Genomic DNA, 16,542 nt, shown 5'->3' with positions numbered 1-16,542 from the left:
GATGAAGTGATTTGGAAGCATATTTTTAGAGAGGCTAACCAGATTGCTAGGTTGTTGACCGTCTTGCAAAGCAAGACTTGTTTTTGAACAATCGTGTTAATATTTTTTATTTTTCTCTATCTTTTATTTCTAACTGGTGATAGATTGACACCCTTAGTTGGCATACCACATTTATACACACTTCCACTTATAAAAAAATAACATCGTCAAAATATCATTTTCTTTTATTTCTAATGCCTGTTTCCCAAATGTTTATAGTTTCTTTTATGGACTCAGGCCCTCTTTTTAATAGATACATTATTTTTATGATATCAATACCCTTTTTTTTATTATTCATACTCTATTTATTTTAAAATACATATCGCATTTTTACAATGTGCATTATTCACATAATTAATTGCGACCATATTCAAAATACATGTCGTTTTTTTTAACTTTGTTTTTGATAATATTTTTACTTTAACATGAACGATGACTTTTTTAATTTTTAATTTTTTTTATTAAGGATCCATTTTCAATATTTAAACAAAGCCTCTAATTTGATTGTGTCCATCCAGAGTAACATTTGATATTTTTTTTTTTGAATTAGGTGAGTTGGACTCCGATAGTTTAATAGGGTCAAGATTGACCGCCTCAAAGATCATCATTCATCAAAAAGGTTATCATATCAACGATATGAGTTAAAAATGTTTATTTTTCGTAAAATTTGATTATGAGAAGAAAGATCATATATTTCTCTACAAAAAAAAATGTTAAAAAGTGACATAAAGACATTGTTTAAGCATTAAAAGCGGTAACTTTTGAATTGAAAATTGTACTATTATAATTTCAACAAGTGTTTGATTTATATTTTCAAGACATATTTTTTTTATGGGTTTCTTAGACAATAGAGCATTTGTTAACCGGACTCAAAAAAAGAAATAGTACTAATAAATGAGAAGAAAGAAGCGGGAAAAATATTATTATTGTCCGTGTCTGATTAGTGATGAATCATCAATTTTGTTTCAAAGCTAAACTAAAACTAAAACCCTACTCTGAAATCTGAATTGTAAAAACTCAGACAAACAAACATGGCTTCTTTCCCTCCTCCTGGTTCACTCACTCTCTGCGAACTCAATCGCGAGTTAAGTAAGTTTAAAATCTCTCCTCTCTCTCTCTCTCTCTCTCTCTCTCTCTCTCTCTCTCTCTTCATTCGCTTCTCTAATTCTGAGTTTCTTTGCAGTCACCGTCGACGCTCTCTCCGACGATCGAGCCAACCAAACCTACGGAAAGCTTCTCGTAATCGATCGCTTCATTTCAATTCAATTCAATCCTATCTTATTATTTATTGATTAATTAATTACTTTTATTCGTTAATTAGGGATTGGTGTTCAGCCCCGTTCCATTTCAGCCACCACCACCGCCTCTCGAGACCGACGACATTTCCGAACAGAAAACAACTGAAACAACAACCGCTACCGCCTCTGAACGCCTTCCGAGAAAAGAACCTGTTGCAATCTTTCAAGGCGTTGTAAGGGATTTTCTCAGACGCCTCCTTTACCCTAATGATGTATGATTAATTAATTGTGATCTTATTGCTTGCATTGTGCTTTTATTGTAATCCTTATGTTGCTTGCTTTGAAACTGACACGTCAACACTGATAATTATTTGAGAGAATGACTTGATTGAATGTAATTTTGTTGTTTGTGATTGTGTGTAGGTTCGTTTGTTGCCTGAGGTTAATCTTCAGGGAGTTAGTTGGCACCTTAATAAGCATATTATTGCTTTTATATCTGGGCCCGAACAGGTTTTAGTTCACGACTATGAAGATTCAGGTACTTAATTTGTTATGATGGTGATTAGTGATAGTTACATATATTTGTGATTAGTTTTGGAAAATGCAAAATTTTTCTGAATTGCTTTTGCATAAAACCAACGAGGATTTTTAAAGAGCAGTTATAGTGGTGCTTTACTGTTAGAGTGTAGCACAATTTGAACACGTCGTTATTGTTCTTCGACATGCTATTTAGTGCAAAGTGTTGTCAACTAGCGGCACTATAGCATAGCAGAAACTGAACAAACTACTATTTTCTATCATTGGCGATTTACAGCATTGGATCCAACAAAAGCATGTGTGGTTTATGCCAATTGCTGTAAATGTTTCAAAACCATCCTCACCATGTATGTTTATCAGTCTGATTGTTTTTTTAATCTCTTTGTGCATGTTCGGTGCGGATTTTTTCCGTGCCAAATAACAATGCTCTTTTGTTATTGTTATTGTTAGTTATGGATAGTGTTTGCTTTGATTTTAGCACTTATAGTTTCACACTTTAAATAGATGGGAAGGATTCGATTATTTTAACCAACGAGTCTCAGAGAGATGTTAATGTGTTAGAGTGGAGGCCTAATGGTGGGAGGATGCTTGCTGTTGGTAGCAAGTGAGTTTCTGTCTTTGTGCTCGGTTGTACAATGTCAATTGTTGGGTCATTGGATTTTTTGTTAACTGGACTTGGGTTTACTGATGCAGGAGTGGAATTTGCTTGTGGTCTGCTTCATATCCTGGAAATGCCGCATCTGCTAGATCTGGCACTATTTCCTTTGTAGGAAGTTTATCTAGAGGCTCTGGAATTCGGTATCTCCTAGTCGATTTTCTTCGTAGTCAAAATGATGAACATGTTAGCGCCCTTACATGGAGTCCGGATGGAAGATATCCTTATAAATGTCAAATTATTTTTTGTTTTGCCACTTGCTTCCCATATGTGGATACCACCTGCATATTCTTTCTTTTTGCAAGAGATGTTTGTGTATGACAGTGCATTTTTCTCCTCAGTATGCATACAGAAAGTATTACAATTAAGTACGGGTCAAACTTGTGAGTTTGATGCACAGTTTTTTTATTACAAATTATTTGTACTTTACCATTTTTTCTTAACCTTTTTTCACATACCTAGCTTCTGCTTCATATGAAAGGTCTTCATTCACTGTGTGGGATGTTGCTCAAGGTACGGCATAGTCCTTGCTTTGTTAAGTAGTTGAATTGAATTTTACTCTTAATAACCATTTTCTGTCTACTAATGACACTAATATGTTGAGTAAGCTTAAAACTCATTCTGACCTGAATTGTTCATGCTAAAGTTAAAAAGGTACTGATTGTACCCTTAGCTGTATATGTTTGCAACCTAAACTGATGATTTAAACAGTTCATTAGTATGTTGAAGCTCTGTTGTTAATAGCGGCAGCTCGCGGCAAAAAACAGCCCACCGTGTCAGAGTGCTACCGAGTCGCGCGTCAGGGAAAAGCGGGTCAATAGCGGCCGCTATCCGGTGGAGTGGGGCGGACCGATAGCGGGTCAAAGCGCCGCTTTTTCGGGTCGAAGCACAAAACAAGGAAAAGAGAGCAAAACGACTGTGTTTTCAACCCATTTCAGCCATGTGACCCGTTTTTACCCATGCGACCCGGTTCGTGCCTTTCTTACCGGGAATAATAAAAGCTCATTATTGGTTATAAAAATTAAAATAAATGCTTATTTATGATTTCGTTGACCCATATTGCTTGCTGAAAAGTCATACAATGAATGTGCCAGCTAATTGCTTGCTATTCTTAATATTATTTTAATGTTTTTAATGCTTTTTTTGGTTACAATGTTTTTAATGCTTATCTTTACCAAGAATTTTATTTTTAACGGTAATTTCCTAACTATACTCTCTTTTTCAAATGTTCAAATGATTTGATTGTCTTTAGCCTTAATAATTTTTTTAAGGAAGCCTTAATGATTCTTATGTTTGATATTCTTTCAAAAAAAAAATCGTATATTTAATATATTACTTCATATATATTTTGATAGTTATTTTTCTGACAAATTATTTTAATAGTTAATACTATTGGTTATTAATTATTTTTCTTAATTTTAATATTATTTTATTTCAAATTATGAATACTTCATAAATTTTGAGTAATAATTTAAGGTATTTTAGTATATTTTTTTTGTATAGTATGGTATTTTAATATTAAATATATTAGTGTCCGCGTTATGAAATCGCGCCCGCATACCGCGCCGCGTCAATTTTTGGGGTTGCCGCGCCGCTTTTCCGCTTTGACAACAGAGTATTGAAGATATGATCCGACGGATCATAGACAAATCCAACTTTTGCTACGATTTTGGAGAAATAAATCTTTCATTACTGATTTTTGATTAAATTGCTACTAGTGACCTCATATGTACCAGTCACTTTCCTTTGGACCCAAACGGTTTATTTTAATGTTTTTAGAGATTCCAGTTAAGTAGTAAAGCAAAAATGTTTAATGTTTCTTAGGTGTTTTGCATAATAGTCAGAGTGAATTTACACTGTCAAGAGAAAGTGAGGACATTGTTTATATTCAAACTTATTGTGGTTGGTTAGTTATAAGAACTGGATTACTAGTCTTTATACGTTCCGTATTAGTGCTTTTGAAAAGTTTACGACTGGATTGAAATATATTATTTTGAAAACTTGAGTGTTATGCATAAAAACTTATAGATTTGATCTTGTAATTTAATAAATTGACAAATTGATATTACCAATGAAGGCTGGCTTAATTGGTAAGATTGCATTGCATCCGCTCAATGGTCTTCAATTTGATTATTTCTAGTAATCGTTAATTGATAGGTCATATGTAAATTTAAGTATCAATGTAAGCCTTTGTGGAGACATATGGCATGCCTTATCTCCTATAGGGGCAACCTTCCTTTCGTTTAAACTTTTTTGTAATAAAAAGAAAACAAGTGATCTCACTTCTGTTGCCCTAGTTATGCTAGGTTGATAGACGTGTTATTCTGAAGCTTTAATTTCGAGAGTCTAAATGAGAAGCTGAGGACTCTGTCTATATTTCGACTGTCATCTCATTTCAATAGAAAAATAAAAAATCTCTAGTACTGATGTTTGTCTCTGCTTTCTGATTTTTTTTTACATGTTATCAATAGGTGTGGGGACACCCATTCGACGAGGATTAGGAGGCATATCAATGCTAAAGTGGTCACCCACTGGAGATTATTTCTTTGCTTCAAAATTGTAACGCAGCATGCTAAATTTGGCTTATGGAAATATTAAGTGTTTATTGAACCTGAACTGTTTATCATTCATAAAAATGACCTTATTATCACGCTCTCTTACAGTGACGGAACATTTTATCTTTGGGAGACAAACACATGGACATCAGAACAATGGTCATCATCTAGTGGTTTTGTCAAGGTACGTGAGGTGTACATGCTTCTGTTGGTGATCTATGGTTACTTATTTACTTTGAGACAACATTTGTTCTTAAACTTTGCGCATGTGTGTTTAGGATTTGCTTTTTTAAGGGGGAAAACTAAAAACAAGATTCATTTCAAGATGAGACTAGATTTAATTAAATAATATAATTCGAGTGTTTAAGAATATACAATGACAAGAGCTTTACATTTGAGTAGAATAACACTGTCGTAGTATCAAGCAATTGGCAAAGATTTGTAAATTTTCTTGTCCGGTGGTTGTGACTTATGTTATTTCTACTTTCAATGCTGTGTGCTTAGTGTGCAACATGGGATCCAGATGGGCGTATGATACTGCTTGCATTTTCCAAATCATCAACTTTGGGATCTGTTCACTTTGCATCGAAACCTCCCTCATTAGGTATTGTACCTTTTCTTTCAAGGATTTTGTGTTGATTTGTTTTCTGTTTCAGTATCTTGCTATACTAAAACTTGGTAAATGGAACATATGATATTAAGATGTATGGGATGAGATGGTAAAGGGAAATGAAAGGAAGTGGGATCAGTCCTGAATATACTTTTCTGTAAACAATGACTCTGAAAAGGCTGACAACAGTAATCATGTCAGATGGTGTAAATTTTGTAATTTGAATGGAAAGGGAAAAGAGACAGAACAAGGTGAAATATATTTCTCTAATAAAGTGAATGACTGTCATATAAAACACTGACAACCATACAAAAAAATGTCTTTGAAGAAACACATGCCCTCTACTTTGAGTGAACTACAGTTACAACTTAATCTCTTTACTAAAGAGGCCTTTCCCAGTCACATGCATATTTCTCAACAGAAACCATTTGTTAATCGAATTGAATGAGTAGATGGTTGATATTAGATGTGGATTCACAATAAAATTTGTATGGCTGTTGGTGTCTAGTATTAGGATTGAAAACATGGTAAAAATATCACCGTTGAGTGCTACCCTTCTTGTGAGCAGGAATTTTTGAAATGGCTCATGGTCGACCTCTTAAAAGGGCCCAATTCAGGAGTTTGTGTTATTGCATATACTTATGTCGTGCTAGCTGAACTGAAGCACAATGATTTTATCGATAGTAGTTATTCTTGTGTGTTTGTAGTTCATGTTCTAGCCTCAATTCATGTTTGTCTCGTCTAATTTCTTTAATATAAGTATGTGATACATTTATAATTACTCATTGTTGGTTTTTCCAGATGCACATCTGTTACCTGTTGACTTGCCAGAGATATTATCATTGACAGGCAGGTAGAGATGAATGAATTTATGTTCTTGGGTTCATTAATTTTTTTAATGTCTGTGAGTTGGTGCTAAGGTCTTATCATTTTACAAATTCCGTATTAACCAATTCGTAGGACTGGAATGGAAGACTGATAACTGATTATTGCAATTTTCATCATCAGCTATTTTGATTTGTAGCCCTTTCTCCTGTTCTATCATAATATATATTTTTTTACTTGGATTAAATCGGGTTACTGATATATTTGGATTTTAATTTGTAAGATATTGATCATGAAAAATGAAACTGTTTTTGGGATGTTTTTATGTGCTCATTTTTACTAAACAGGAATGAAAGTGTGTTTGGTTGGATGCTAATCATTTTTTTTTATTTTTACTTTGCAAAACATGGCCAAGTCTGAAGATGGCAATTTTTTCATCATTTCCTTCTCTAAATTTCAGAAACAGTACACGGGAAGTTCAAATGCAGTGCCAACTATTTTATTTTAAAAATATTATCACATCTTCTCTAAATATCAGAAACAGGATATGACAAGTTTAAATGTGATAACAATATTCTAAATTAATTGAAAGAAAAAAAAATCGGTCATAGTAGTGTTTTATAAAATAAAATATACTAATTTTGTGAAAACAAGACAGTCCATTTTCTTTTCTTTCATACTATCTGTTCTTATAGATTGACATCTAGATTCTTTATCTTGATTGACCTTGTGCTAAGCTCTTTGACTGAAACCAAACTGATTTGCCAAGTATAGTTTCAAATTTCAATTATGGAATGCCCCTGCCCTGATAATTTTACATCCCTCAATCCTACATAGAAATTCTTGGATGTTCATGTGATGGACTGACTATACTTTACACATGCTCTGTAGTCACCTAGATGTGGTTAAAATTTTGTTTCTGCAATTTAAGGTGTCTTTTGTGTTAGGTGTCTAAGTTATTTATCTTCCTTTTCCCAAATCATAAGGTTATCATGTTTCTGTTAGAAACTACAGAGTTATTTGTTATCTAATATCATTTTATTCAGTCAGGGAATTGAAAAAATAGCATGGGATAGTTCAGGAGAGCGATTGGCTGTGTCTTTTAAAGGTGGAGATGATGTATATGGTGGTCTGATCGCTGTATATGATACAAGAAGGACTCCTCTGATATCTACTTCATTAATGTGAGTTCTTGATTAAAAATTGTCCAATCACTGGTGTTTCTATCATTTCTTTTTCAATTATTAAATTTTCAAAGTTATTTGTCTTAAATATTCTTTGCTTTGCCAATTACTGTTGAACATGCTAGTCATTTGCATTGGTTTATTTTTCAATGTTTTAGTGGATTTATAAGAGGGCCTGGAGACAGTCCAAAGCCAATCTCATTTTCATTTCACGGGAAGTTTAAGCAAGGACCATTACTCTCTGTTGTAAGTCCCTCATGAGTTTCACTTGTTCTGCTTTCTTTATTTCTGATTTTTTTTTCCCTTAACAAGTTATATGTAATACCTGAGGTGGATAGGTGAGTATGCTTGTGATAGCATCCTTATTTTACGTAGAAAAATTTACCGGTCTAGTGAAGAATTTTCACTGATAATCCTGGTTTCGACTAACATAACTTAGGGGCTCCATCTTGTTATCTGTTCTTATTACACAAATTTTGAAGCTTTTCATATATACTTTCTTTTTATTCTACAGTGTTGGAGCAGTGGATTTTGTTGCACTTACCCACTCTTATTCCGTTCTCATATGCTTCCGTAAGGAGAATATCTGCGGATTTTTGCTGGTTGGGCACAATTTGGTGCTAGCTAACTTTGATGATGTTAGCATGAGTTGCTTGTTTTGAAATTATTTTTTGGGGTAAAATTGATTTATCTTATGTGTATTTAAATTTTGGCCTTGTATTGATGTATTTGTTTGGAAACCAGGACAAGTAAGCCGATTAAAAAAAAAGGTCATGCGTGATTAAAAAAATGAAACACCCTCTTCATTACTTGACTGGAAACCACAATTATTATTATTATTTTTCTTATTTTATTTACTTGATAAGCTTTTTAAACACTTTACTAAAAAAAGTATTTTTAACACTATTATTTGTTTAAATATAATTCTACCAATAAGATATAAAATTAATTTAAGTAAATCAAATGTCCTATTGTTATTATTATTCTGCAGTTGTTATATTAACATTGGTATTTTCAGAATATTTGTTTTTGAAATGTTTTTGTTCTTTTTTATAAATATATACAATTATATGTAATGAGTTTAATTTTTTTTTAGGGTAGTTTAATTATTATTATACACTATTAATAATTGTATCTCATCGTGATATGTTATGTTTCTTTATAAAATACACGTATTATATATAGCATTATTCATGTGTTTAATCCAAACTTCACGAGTTAATCATTTGGAGGTAATCAAACGCTATACCAAACATGTTGTTTGGAGTGAAATTAGATTTGTATCCCTAAAAGAAAGATTTTATGTTTGAGCATTGTTAATGAATAAAAAATATGGTTAGGAGGAAAGATCCATCAAATGGTGATTCTTCAACAAAGATTAGTTATTTGGCAAAGTCAATAGATACTATGCAGTTTAAAAACATACTGGAAAAAAAGGCTATTAAGATATTATTAAACTTGGTAAAAAAAAATAAAAATTACTTACTATAAAATGTCATTTTAGAATCACCAATTTTTACATCGTACTATCACTATGTATGCTAATCAATACTATGACAAACCTTTGTAACCAAAGGACGAAAACTCCTGAAATTATTCTAAATCTATAATCCAATGAATCTTTTCGATTACAAGTGACCAAATCATGCACATTCACCCTGCACATTGGTAAGAAGGTTATCTTAAAATGATGATCAAGAAGAAGAAAAAAACTTAAAACTTGTGCAACAACATATTTGAATACATTTTTCTTTCATCCTCCTAACAATTTCATTTGTGCAATTTGTGCTAAACTTTTCATCCTCTTAACAATTTCATTTGTGCAATTTGTGCTAAACTACTTTGCAAAGACCAAGTTGACCCAACGCCTTGTTCCTATCATAATATAGTTAGTTGCACTCATCCCAATTCTCACCCAATCACAGCCTAAGCCGATTCAAAAGTTTTGCTCTTCCGCAACATCGATCCTTGCCCGTGTTACATTAAAGTTTTTTCAGGAACTTTGACAGTGATTGCTCAAAACTGCAACGATAAAGCAATAGCATATAATGAATTAAACATATTGGCAAACCCAACATACATCCAATCTGAACCTCTATAATGAATTAACTACCATCCAAAATAATCTTCCATGCACCCTCATTGCAAGGATTAGCTGATCTTTTAGCCATCTCATATGACTAAAACCAAATGATATTGTCATAACAAAACTCAACCAATGTATTTATTTAAGTATGATATTTATAATCGAACTATATTTTGGACTGAGAATATGCATACATTTCTAAAGAGGTTAATAAGATTTCATTTTGATATCTAAAAAATAAAAGATTTCATTTTGATATAACTACCACGTTTTTTTTGTTTGATGAATACCACACTTGTTTTCATTTGATAGCATTACTGCTTATAACCTATAAGCACAAAAACTAAGGACAGCAAGACAGATGTAAATTATCTAGCCTACTTGTGAGAATCGATAAATGAGTACAATCTCTTGAAGAAAAAAGGAAACTTGAACAACTCCACCTGAATTCCGGCAGAACAATTGAAAGAAATTAGGGACAGAACAGAAACTGACTATTCTAGCTACTAATTTATCCTTCCTAATGAATCAAAAAAAGGACAGCACGGTGCTATTAAACTTCCATTGTGGCATTGTCCAGGAAAGGGTCAAACCTGAAATAGACCTTAAATAAACACATCAACAATGGCTAATTATGGGTGGACCTTTTAGTCATTATATTTTCTCTTCATTTCCATTCTCCTTGTATATATTAGATATATAAGAACAAAACAAAGGCAGACGATTCTGTAATAATCCCTTTTTAACTTTTTAAGTATAATCTACTCTCTGTTTGCATTGCTCAGAGAAGGAACTCTGAAGCAGTTAAAATTCTCTTCTTTATTAAACTTTTGTCTTACTTACTTTAAGAAAAAGAAGGTTACTCAATATAATAAATCTATACTACTTTGACTACTCTTTCATGGCATTGATGATAACGTTTATTATCTGCCCAACTGTCCCCAAAGACAGGAAGAAAAGAAAAAAAGGAAAACACATATATCCAAACTGAGGTTCTTACCAGTAGAGACGAGGGGATCTTCCAGAAGCGCTTGGCCACTCGACAACAATCCAATTAAACTCAAAAACCCACCAAACATATGATGTTAGAGTGTTCGTAGGCTCTAACTTCTTCACAATGCTGAAAACAATAAAGACTAGAGTGAAACGAAAGCTCAATAATCCTCCAACATAGAGTTCTAGCAACGAAACCACAACCAGACATTAGAAAACCACCATCCATCTCATATAACACGTTAAACATTAATAACTCGGTCCACAATACATGAAGAGAAAAAACAAGTATGAAAGTGTTGAGTAACTTCACATTTTCATAAAACACTCGCCTTAAACATAATAACTCAGTCCACAATACATGAAGAGAAAAAACAAGTATGAAAGTGTTGAGTAACTTCACATTTTCATAAAACACTCGGTTCATGATAGAACCCAAATTTCAGTGAAATAGAAATACTATTATTTATTGAAAAGAGTAACTGTATTACAGAAGCAAATTTTCCTATAATCCCTGAGTTAATGCTCCTCAGATAGATATTGTTCTCTCTCTGCCCAACCTCTAAGGTTCTAACAGAAAATATGCAATAATCCCATACTGATTGCCCTTCCCCCTGCCTTTAACCATGTTTCCTATTCTAACTAACTGGGAACCTCGGCCCATCTGTTAAGTTAAGGCGCAAATCCAGTATCCTAACACTACCTGCCGCTAGAAAACAGCCCTGTTCCTAAGGCTGATAAGGAAACTGACTTGAGTACATTTTATCATTCCTAGAATAGATATTGGAGTAGCCTTGACATTCCACCCACAAAATTTTGAAGGTAAATTTCATTAAAACAACCGCTGCTACAACAAACAGTAGGGAAGCAACAAGGACCAAGTCAGAACACCATTGCAATAAAAACCCCAAAAGGTTTAAAACCTCTAGTGTCCAACCACGAAATCTCCCAAGAACTCCCCCTGTCCAGTAGTAGTTGAAAATCAAGCTTTTGCCCCTAAGATCCCATTGTTGTGAACCATTTAAAACATTTGAACCTTCCTCACAATTTCAACTCTACTCCATTTGAGTGGCAGGTCGCCGTTACTTTTTTCTACATGCAGAGGAACTAATGCGTCATCTATCACAACTCGAGCTAAGAAAAGAACAAGCACATTTGAAGCGCTAAAAGTATCAAATGTTGTATCTTTTGCAATTCCCAGCACCACAACACCACAATGTAATGGTCTTACATTAGAGAGATCTCTAACTGAAGAGCAGATACAATACTAATGCCATTTTCATTTTCTTTTTCAAACTGCCCCCTATCGGCACTGCAGTATAAGCATTCTTAATGCAAAGTATCAGGACTTCATTTGTCTCCAGTCACCACAGAAGGATCTCTCACACAGCCCTTCTCTAATATAACCAACGGAAGACTACATGAATGTGTCTGCAATTGCTTAATAACTCCTGACTAAAATGCCCCACCAGCAGCTATCAGCCTATCACGATTTAAAGGTTGTGTTAGCAAATTCAGTAAGTAACCTTAGCTAGATTAGCACATTTTCCAACTCCAACAAATACAACAACATACTGTCTCCTTCACTCATTGATAACATTGATCAGAGCTTCCAGAATGGGCATTTACAATGCCTCTGTATAAGTCAGCACCATGGCGCGCTCTAGAAAAGCAGAAGTTCCTTGCAACAGATTAAAGCATCAAGACAACAACAACCTCTTCATCTAAGCATACACCAAGTACATCAAACCAGGCAACGAAAAAATGTATGTGTCGACATCTATGTACTTTGGGTTCCATATCTACAAAGTCCCGTTCACAATTATTTGCATGCTCTAAGGCCTTCAATATCTACAAAATCCCATTCACAATCAAGTCTTTTATACATAAAAAATGTTACATAACATAAGAGTCAATAGTTACGGCAAACAATTTCTTTTTATGCTAGAGGATGAAGTAAACAAGTAATGAATTAGTACTAACAAATCATATTATCTATTCTGGGTTGACCACAGCTTTTTTAGAGAGCCTTAATCTGAAAACCAGATTCTGAACCACTAGGCTCAACAAGTGGTCAAATTCCAATAAAATCAAGCCAAGCTTAAGCAATTGGACAGGTCCTGTTTAAGATAGTCACAGTAACCACAAATCCACCAGATCCTGCTTCGCCAAAATTTATCTCGGCTAAGAAATACGAGCATTTAACATATAGAATAAGAAGATCCAATTACACAAACAGTGAACACACTTTTTCTGATAGCTACAAGCAAATTGAGACAACAAGGTAAGCAAGCTTAATTTTAAAAAAGGGGGTAATCTAGAACCTGTAAATTTCAAACACATATTCTTTAATCTTTCAACATCATAAGGCTACACCTTGAACCAATCAATAGGAAATCATTACTACACTGCACCTCTTTTTTATAATTCACTAGTTCTTAATACCACAAAGCAACCACTAGTTCACTTCAAATATGCGTAGGAGTCCAGTCAAGGATTCAAAATGAAGAACCTTGAAACTACTGAAATACAGATTTTTATTATTGGCAGTTACATAAACATCTTTTGTATTTCAATCAATCACAAGAATCTAGTTTTACCTAATGACAAGTCCAGCTTGTATTGGAAATTCATGTTCGCAGGAAGGTATGACGTACTATTTGGAGTCATATCATATGCACATTAACAAATATTGATGATAGTAATTATTTTGTGCCATGAGGATTATATTTAGATACAATCAACAAACCAGTCAAATGTAACTGCAAATTGTTGAATTAGCTGAAAAACAAAAGTATGAAACTACCTGCTTGTATTCTCACTTGACTATTTCCCCTGAGCATGCATTTTATAGAGATGGGAACCAGCTGCTGAGTACTCGTTATGTTAACTGAAACACCAATTAGCAAACTCTCCAAATATGTTTTTTCTGCTACCTTCACAATATCACGAGGATCAATTCTTCTCATTAGCCTCCAAGAATGGAATCACCCAATCACCTTCTCTTTTAATTTCCCCATCCACTTCATAGACTACAGCATTGCTCTCTTCCTTGGATTCATCACAAGAAGCTAACAATTGTTTGGTTTTTCTGCGTCCTAATAACACAAGCTCCAACATATTCCTACGAACTTCATACACCGGATTAGGCTCAATCAACCCGCCTTTCTCATAGGCCTCCCTAAGAAAAACAGTTTGAGCATTTCCCTTTGTAGATATGTAAAATATCCCCGGATGCCTTAACAGTAGCTCGCGCACATTAACTTCGATATCAAAATCCCTTCGAAAATGAGCCAATTGATCAACCTCAACCATTTTCTCCACAGTCAAGCTCAACAGCTCATGAAGAACAGCAACAGCCCTCTTCTCATACCTCTGAACCCCACCGCACTTAACATTTTTTCTCTCATAAGGCTTCGTATATGATAGCCTTTGCCAACCCTTCAACTTTTCCCTAAACCCTCTCTCAATCTTAAACCCGGTTGGAAAATTAATAGGAAAAGCAAACTTGGTCTCAAATTCACTCAACCATTTCTCTCTATACTCTCTTTCCCTCCATTCCTCAACACGCGCCATTCCCAATTCATCGTCCCAACCAACCAATGCCACAATCTCCAAATCAACCAACCTAAACTCATCACTATATCTCCCAAGAATGGATTCTCTAAAATCACAAGGAAGACCCAATTCTCTTCTAATTAACCTCAAAGCATGCAAATGAAGAGTACCATTCACAGACATCATAAGCAACTTCTTCACCCTTTTAACAACCTCAACCTCATGTTGTCTCACAACAACCTCTTCCAACAAGATCAACTCTTTCATCTTTTTCGTCATTCTACAGCACATGTTTCTCCTAAAAGGATGAACAAACAGATAAAAAACATGAGGGTATTTTTGAAGAAAGGAAGTAACAGTGACATTAAGTCCTGTAATGTTTTTCCAGCGTGACATGAGTTGAAGAGAGACAAAAGAACCACGTTTTCGATTTGATATGAGGTTGCGGGTTTTGAGAACAAGGCTGAGTTTTTTGAAGTGGGTTGTTAATTTGTCAAAGTGGGTGTCTCTTATTCGGTCTTCTAAACGGGTTTGTGCTGAAATGGTGGGTTTTTTCCATCGTTTTTGGTTGAAGAGGAAAAAAGGTGAGAATGATGAGATTGTGGTGGTTGCTTGGAAGATTCTGTATCTGAAGGTTGATAATGGATTCATGTCATTGATGTGTTGCAGGTTTAGAAGGGAAAGGTTTGTGATAGAGAGAGACGAGAATGAAAGGAAGATCGATTAGAGGGGTGCGAAAAGGAGAAGGGCGCGGTGGGATAACAGAAGAAGGGGTTTATGCACGTACTAGAATTTAACGTGTAAAACTTTTTTACACACACATTTGATACCTTTTCTGACTAGTTTTTAATTTAAGATATCTTAAGAAGTATTTAGTTGATTAGTTACAAATCCTAAGTCTTAACTCAAATGTGGTCAGATTTCAAACTCAAGTGCATTCATTTGTGTGTATTGTTATTTTTTTCATTTTGTTCTACTAAAAAAATGTACTAGATTTGAGATTTATTATGAAGAAGCGTATTTAGAGCTATAAGAATTGTGAGGTGAGAGACTCGCGTAATTTGTGTGTTTGATTTCATAATATTTTTAAGTTTACATTTGAGTTTTAAGAGAGAACATATTCTTTTAGTTTATAAAAGTTAGTTTTATCTCATGATTTACTTGTGTTTTAAGGTTAGGTTGTGGTGGTTTGATTCGAGATAGTGATGGTAACTGAATTTGTGGATTTGCGAAACTCGTTGGTGCATATAATGCGTTTGCTGCAGAATTACAAGGGTGTTTGAAGGTCTAAAAATTGCTCATAACAGAGGATTTGAAGTTGTGGAACTTTGTGGTGATTTGGAAGCGTTGGCGAAGAGTTTGAAGAGTGTAGTGTGATGGAGTTTGACTATTAAAATTTGGAAGCTTTTAGAATTAGAGTTCGAGGTTAAAGTTTGCCACTCATATTGAGCTACTAAAGAGAGGAAACACGAGATAGGGAGAGTCGGAGGTGAGTTTTTTCCAATTGTTTTTTTCTTTTTTGCATGGTAGACCTCTATTTTGGGGTTTTAGTATGATTCAACCATAGGAATAGGATTTGTTCTTTTCTTTGATTTATACAAACTTTAGTAGCTCTGTATTTTCAAAATGTGCATGTGTTATATAGTGTATTATTAGGCTTATAAGGTTAAGTATATAACGAATTAGTGTTAATCTATATGTTGATCATGACGTGAGATTAAGTCGTGACATGAAGATCAAATATTCTACTTGTAGTTGGTTAACAAAAACATACATTGATACGTATCAAGATTGTTTTTATCGAAAAAAAAATAAAGATTTAGTTTATACACATTCACATTGTAAAGAGTATTTACTTAAATTGAAGAATTTAGTTTTGAGATACCCACGACGTAATTTTTTCTTACATGTGAAATCAATCAAATATTGTCAAATAAATACATGTTTTTAGTAGAACAAAGTGAAAAAATAACAATTGAAACTCGCACACAAATGAATGCACCTGATATTCTCCACCAAATTCAACAAAGATTTATACCCTTTAGTATTAATAGAAGTATAAGACTAATCATCAAATCGGATGTAGAACTATTTTTTAAATAAACAACTCTCGAAATGATTCATTTTCTTGTAGGAGGGTAAAAACGGAAATGCTTAATAGTACGAAATCAGTTAAACGGAAAACAACGAATGCACTTACTGTGAATTTGTTATTACATTTTGGTTTTAGTTCCTGTAAAAATATTTTGGTTTTAGTCCCTA

At 33.8% G+C, this 16,542-nt stretch overlaps 2 protein-coding genes across 7 annotated transcripts; one reads left to right on the top strand and one right to left on the bottom strand.

The window, feature by feature from the left end:
• Nucleotides 1-973: 973 nt before the first annotated feature.
• On the top strand, nucleotides 974-8,464 carry LOC11420140 (aladin). Of its 2 annotated transcripts, none has more exons than XM_013594079.3 (14): nucleotides 974-1,128; nucleotides 1,223-1,278; nucleotides 1,361-1,549; nucleotides 1,701-1,815; nucleotides 2,319-2,418; nucleotides 2,508-2,687; nucleotides 2,924-2,982; nucleotides 4,941-5,028; nucleotides 5,133-5,208; nucleotides 5,529-5,628; nucleotides 6,436-6,487; nucleotides 7,506-7,643; nucleotides 7,802-7,889; nucleotides 8,158-8,464. In XM_013594079.3, exons 1-14 carry the CDS (start codon nucleotides 1,071-1,073, stop codon nucleotides 8,218-8,220), a joined length of 1,362 nt encoding a protein of 453 aa, XP_013449533.1. In that variant the 5' UTR covers nucleotides 974-1,070; the 3' UTR covers nucleotides 8,221-8,464. The 2 variants fall into 2 exon arrangements, with proteins under 2 accessions (XP_013449533.1, XP_024625163.1); XM_024769395.2 differs by having other exon boundaries at nucleotides 983-1,128; nucleotides 1,361-1,510.
• A 641-nt stretch (nucleotides 8,465-9,105) lies between these two features.
• LOC25499000 (protein ROOT PRIMORDIUM DEFECTIVE 1) lies at nucleotides 9,106-15,088 on the bottom strand. 5 transcript variants are annotated; one of them, XM_039828088.1, is made up of 4 exons: nucleotides 13,529-15,088; nucleotides 11,214-12,573; nucleotides 10,730-10,849; nucleotides 9,106-9,301 (listed from the first exon to the last, which is right to left on the bottom strand). In XM_039828088.1, the coding sequence occupies exon 1, from the start codon at nucleotides 14,929-14,931 to the stop codon at nucleotides 13,678-13,680; it is 1,254 nt and encodes a 417-aa protein (XP_039684022.1). In that variant the 5' UTR covers nucleotides 14,932-15,088; the 3' UTR covers nucleotides 9,106-9,301; nucleotides 10,730-10,849; nucleotides 11,214-12,573; nucleotides 13,529-13,677. The 5 variants fall into 5 exon arrangements, with proteins under 5 accessions (XP_039684022.1, XP_024625168.1, XP_039684020.1 ...); XM_039828086.1 differs by lacking the exon at nucleotides 9,106-9,301 and adding an exon at nucleotides 9,309-9,665; XM_039828087.1 differs by lacking the exon at nucleotides 9,106-9,301 and adding an exon at nucleotides 9,309-9,665 and having other exon boundaries at nucleotides 11,426-12,573.
• Between the last annotated feature and the right edge of the window lie 1,454 nt (nucleotides 15,089-16,542).

The sequence above is a fragment of the Medicago truncatula genome, chromosome 7 (assembly GCF_003473485.1).
Source record: "Medicago truncatula cultivar Jemalong A17 chromosome 7, MtrunA17r5.0-ANR, whole genome shotgun sequence".
NCBI classification, from domain to species: domain Eukaryota; kingdom Viridiplantae; phylum Streptophyta; class Magnoliopsida; order Fabales; family Fabaceae; genus Medicago; species Medicago truncatula.
Note: the sequence above shows the minus strand (reverse complement) of the source record. Positions and strands in the feature narration are given on the sequence as shown.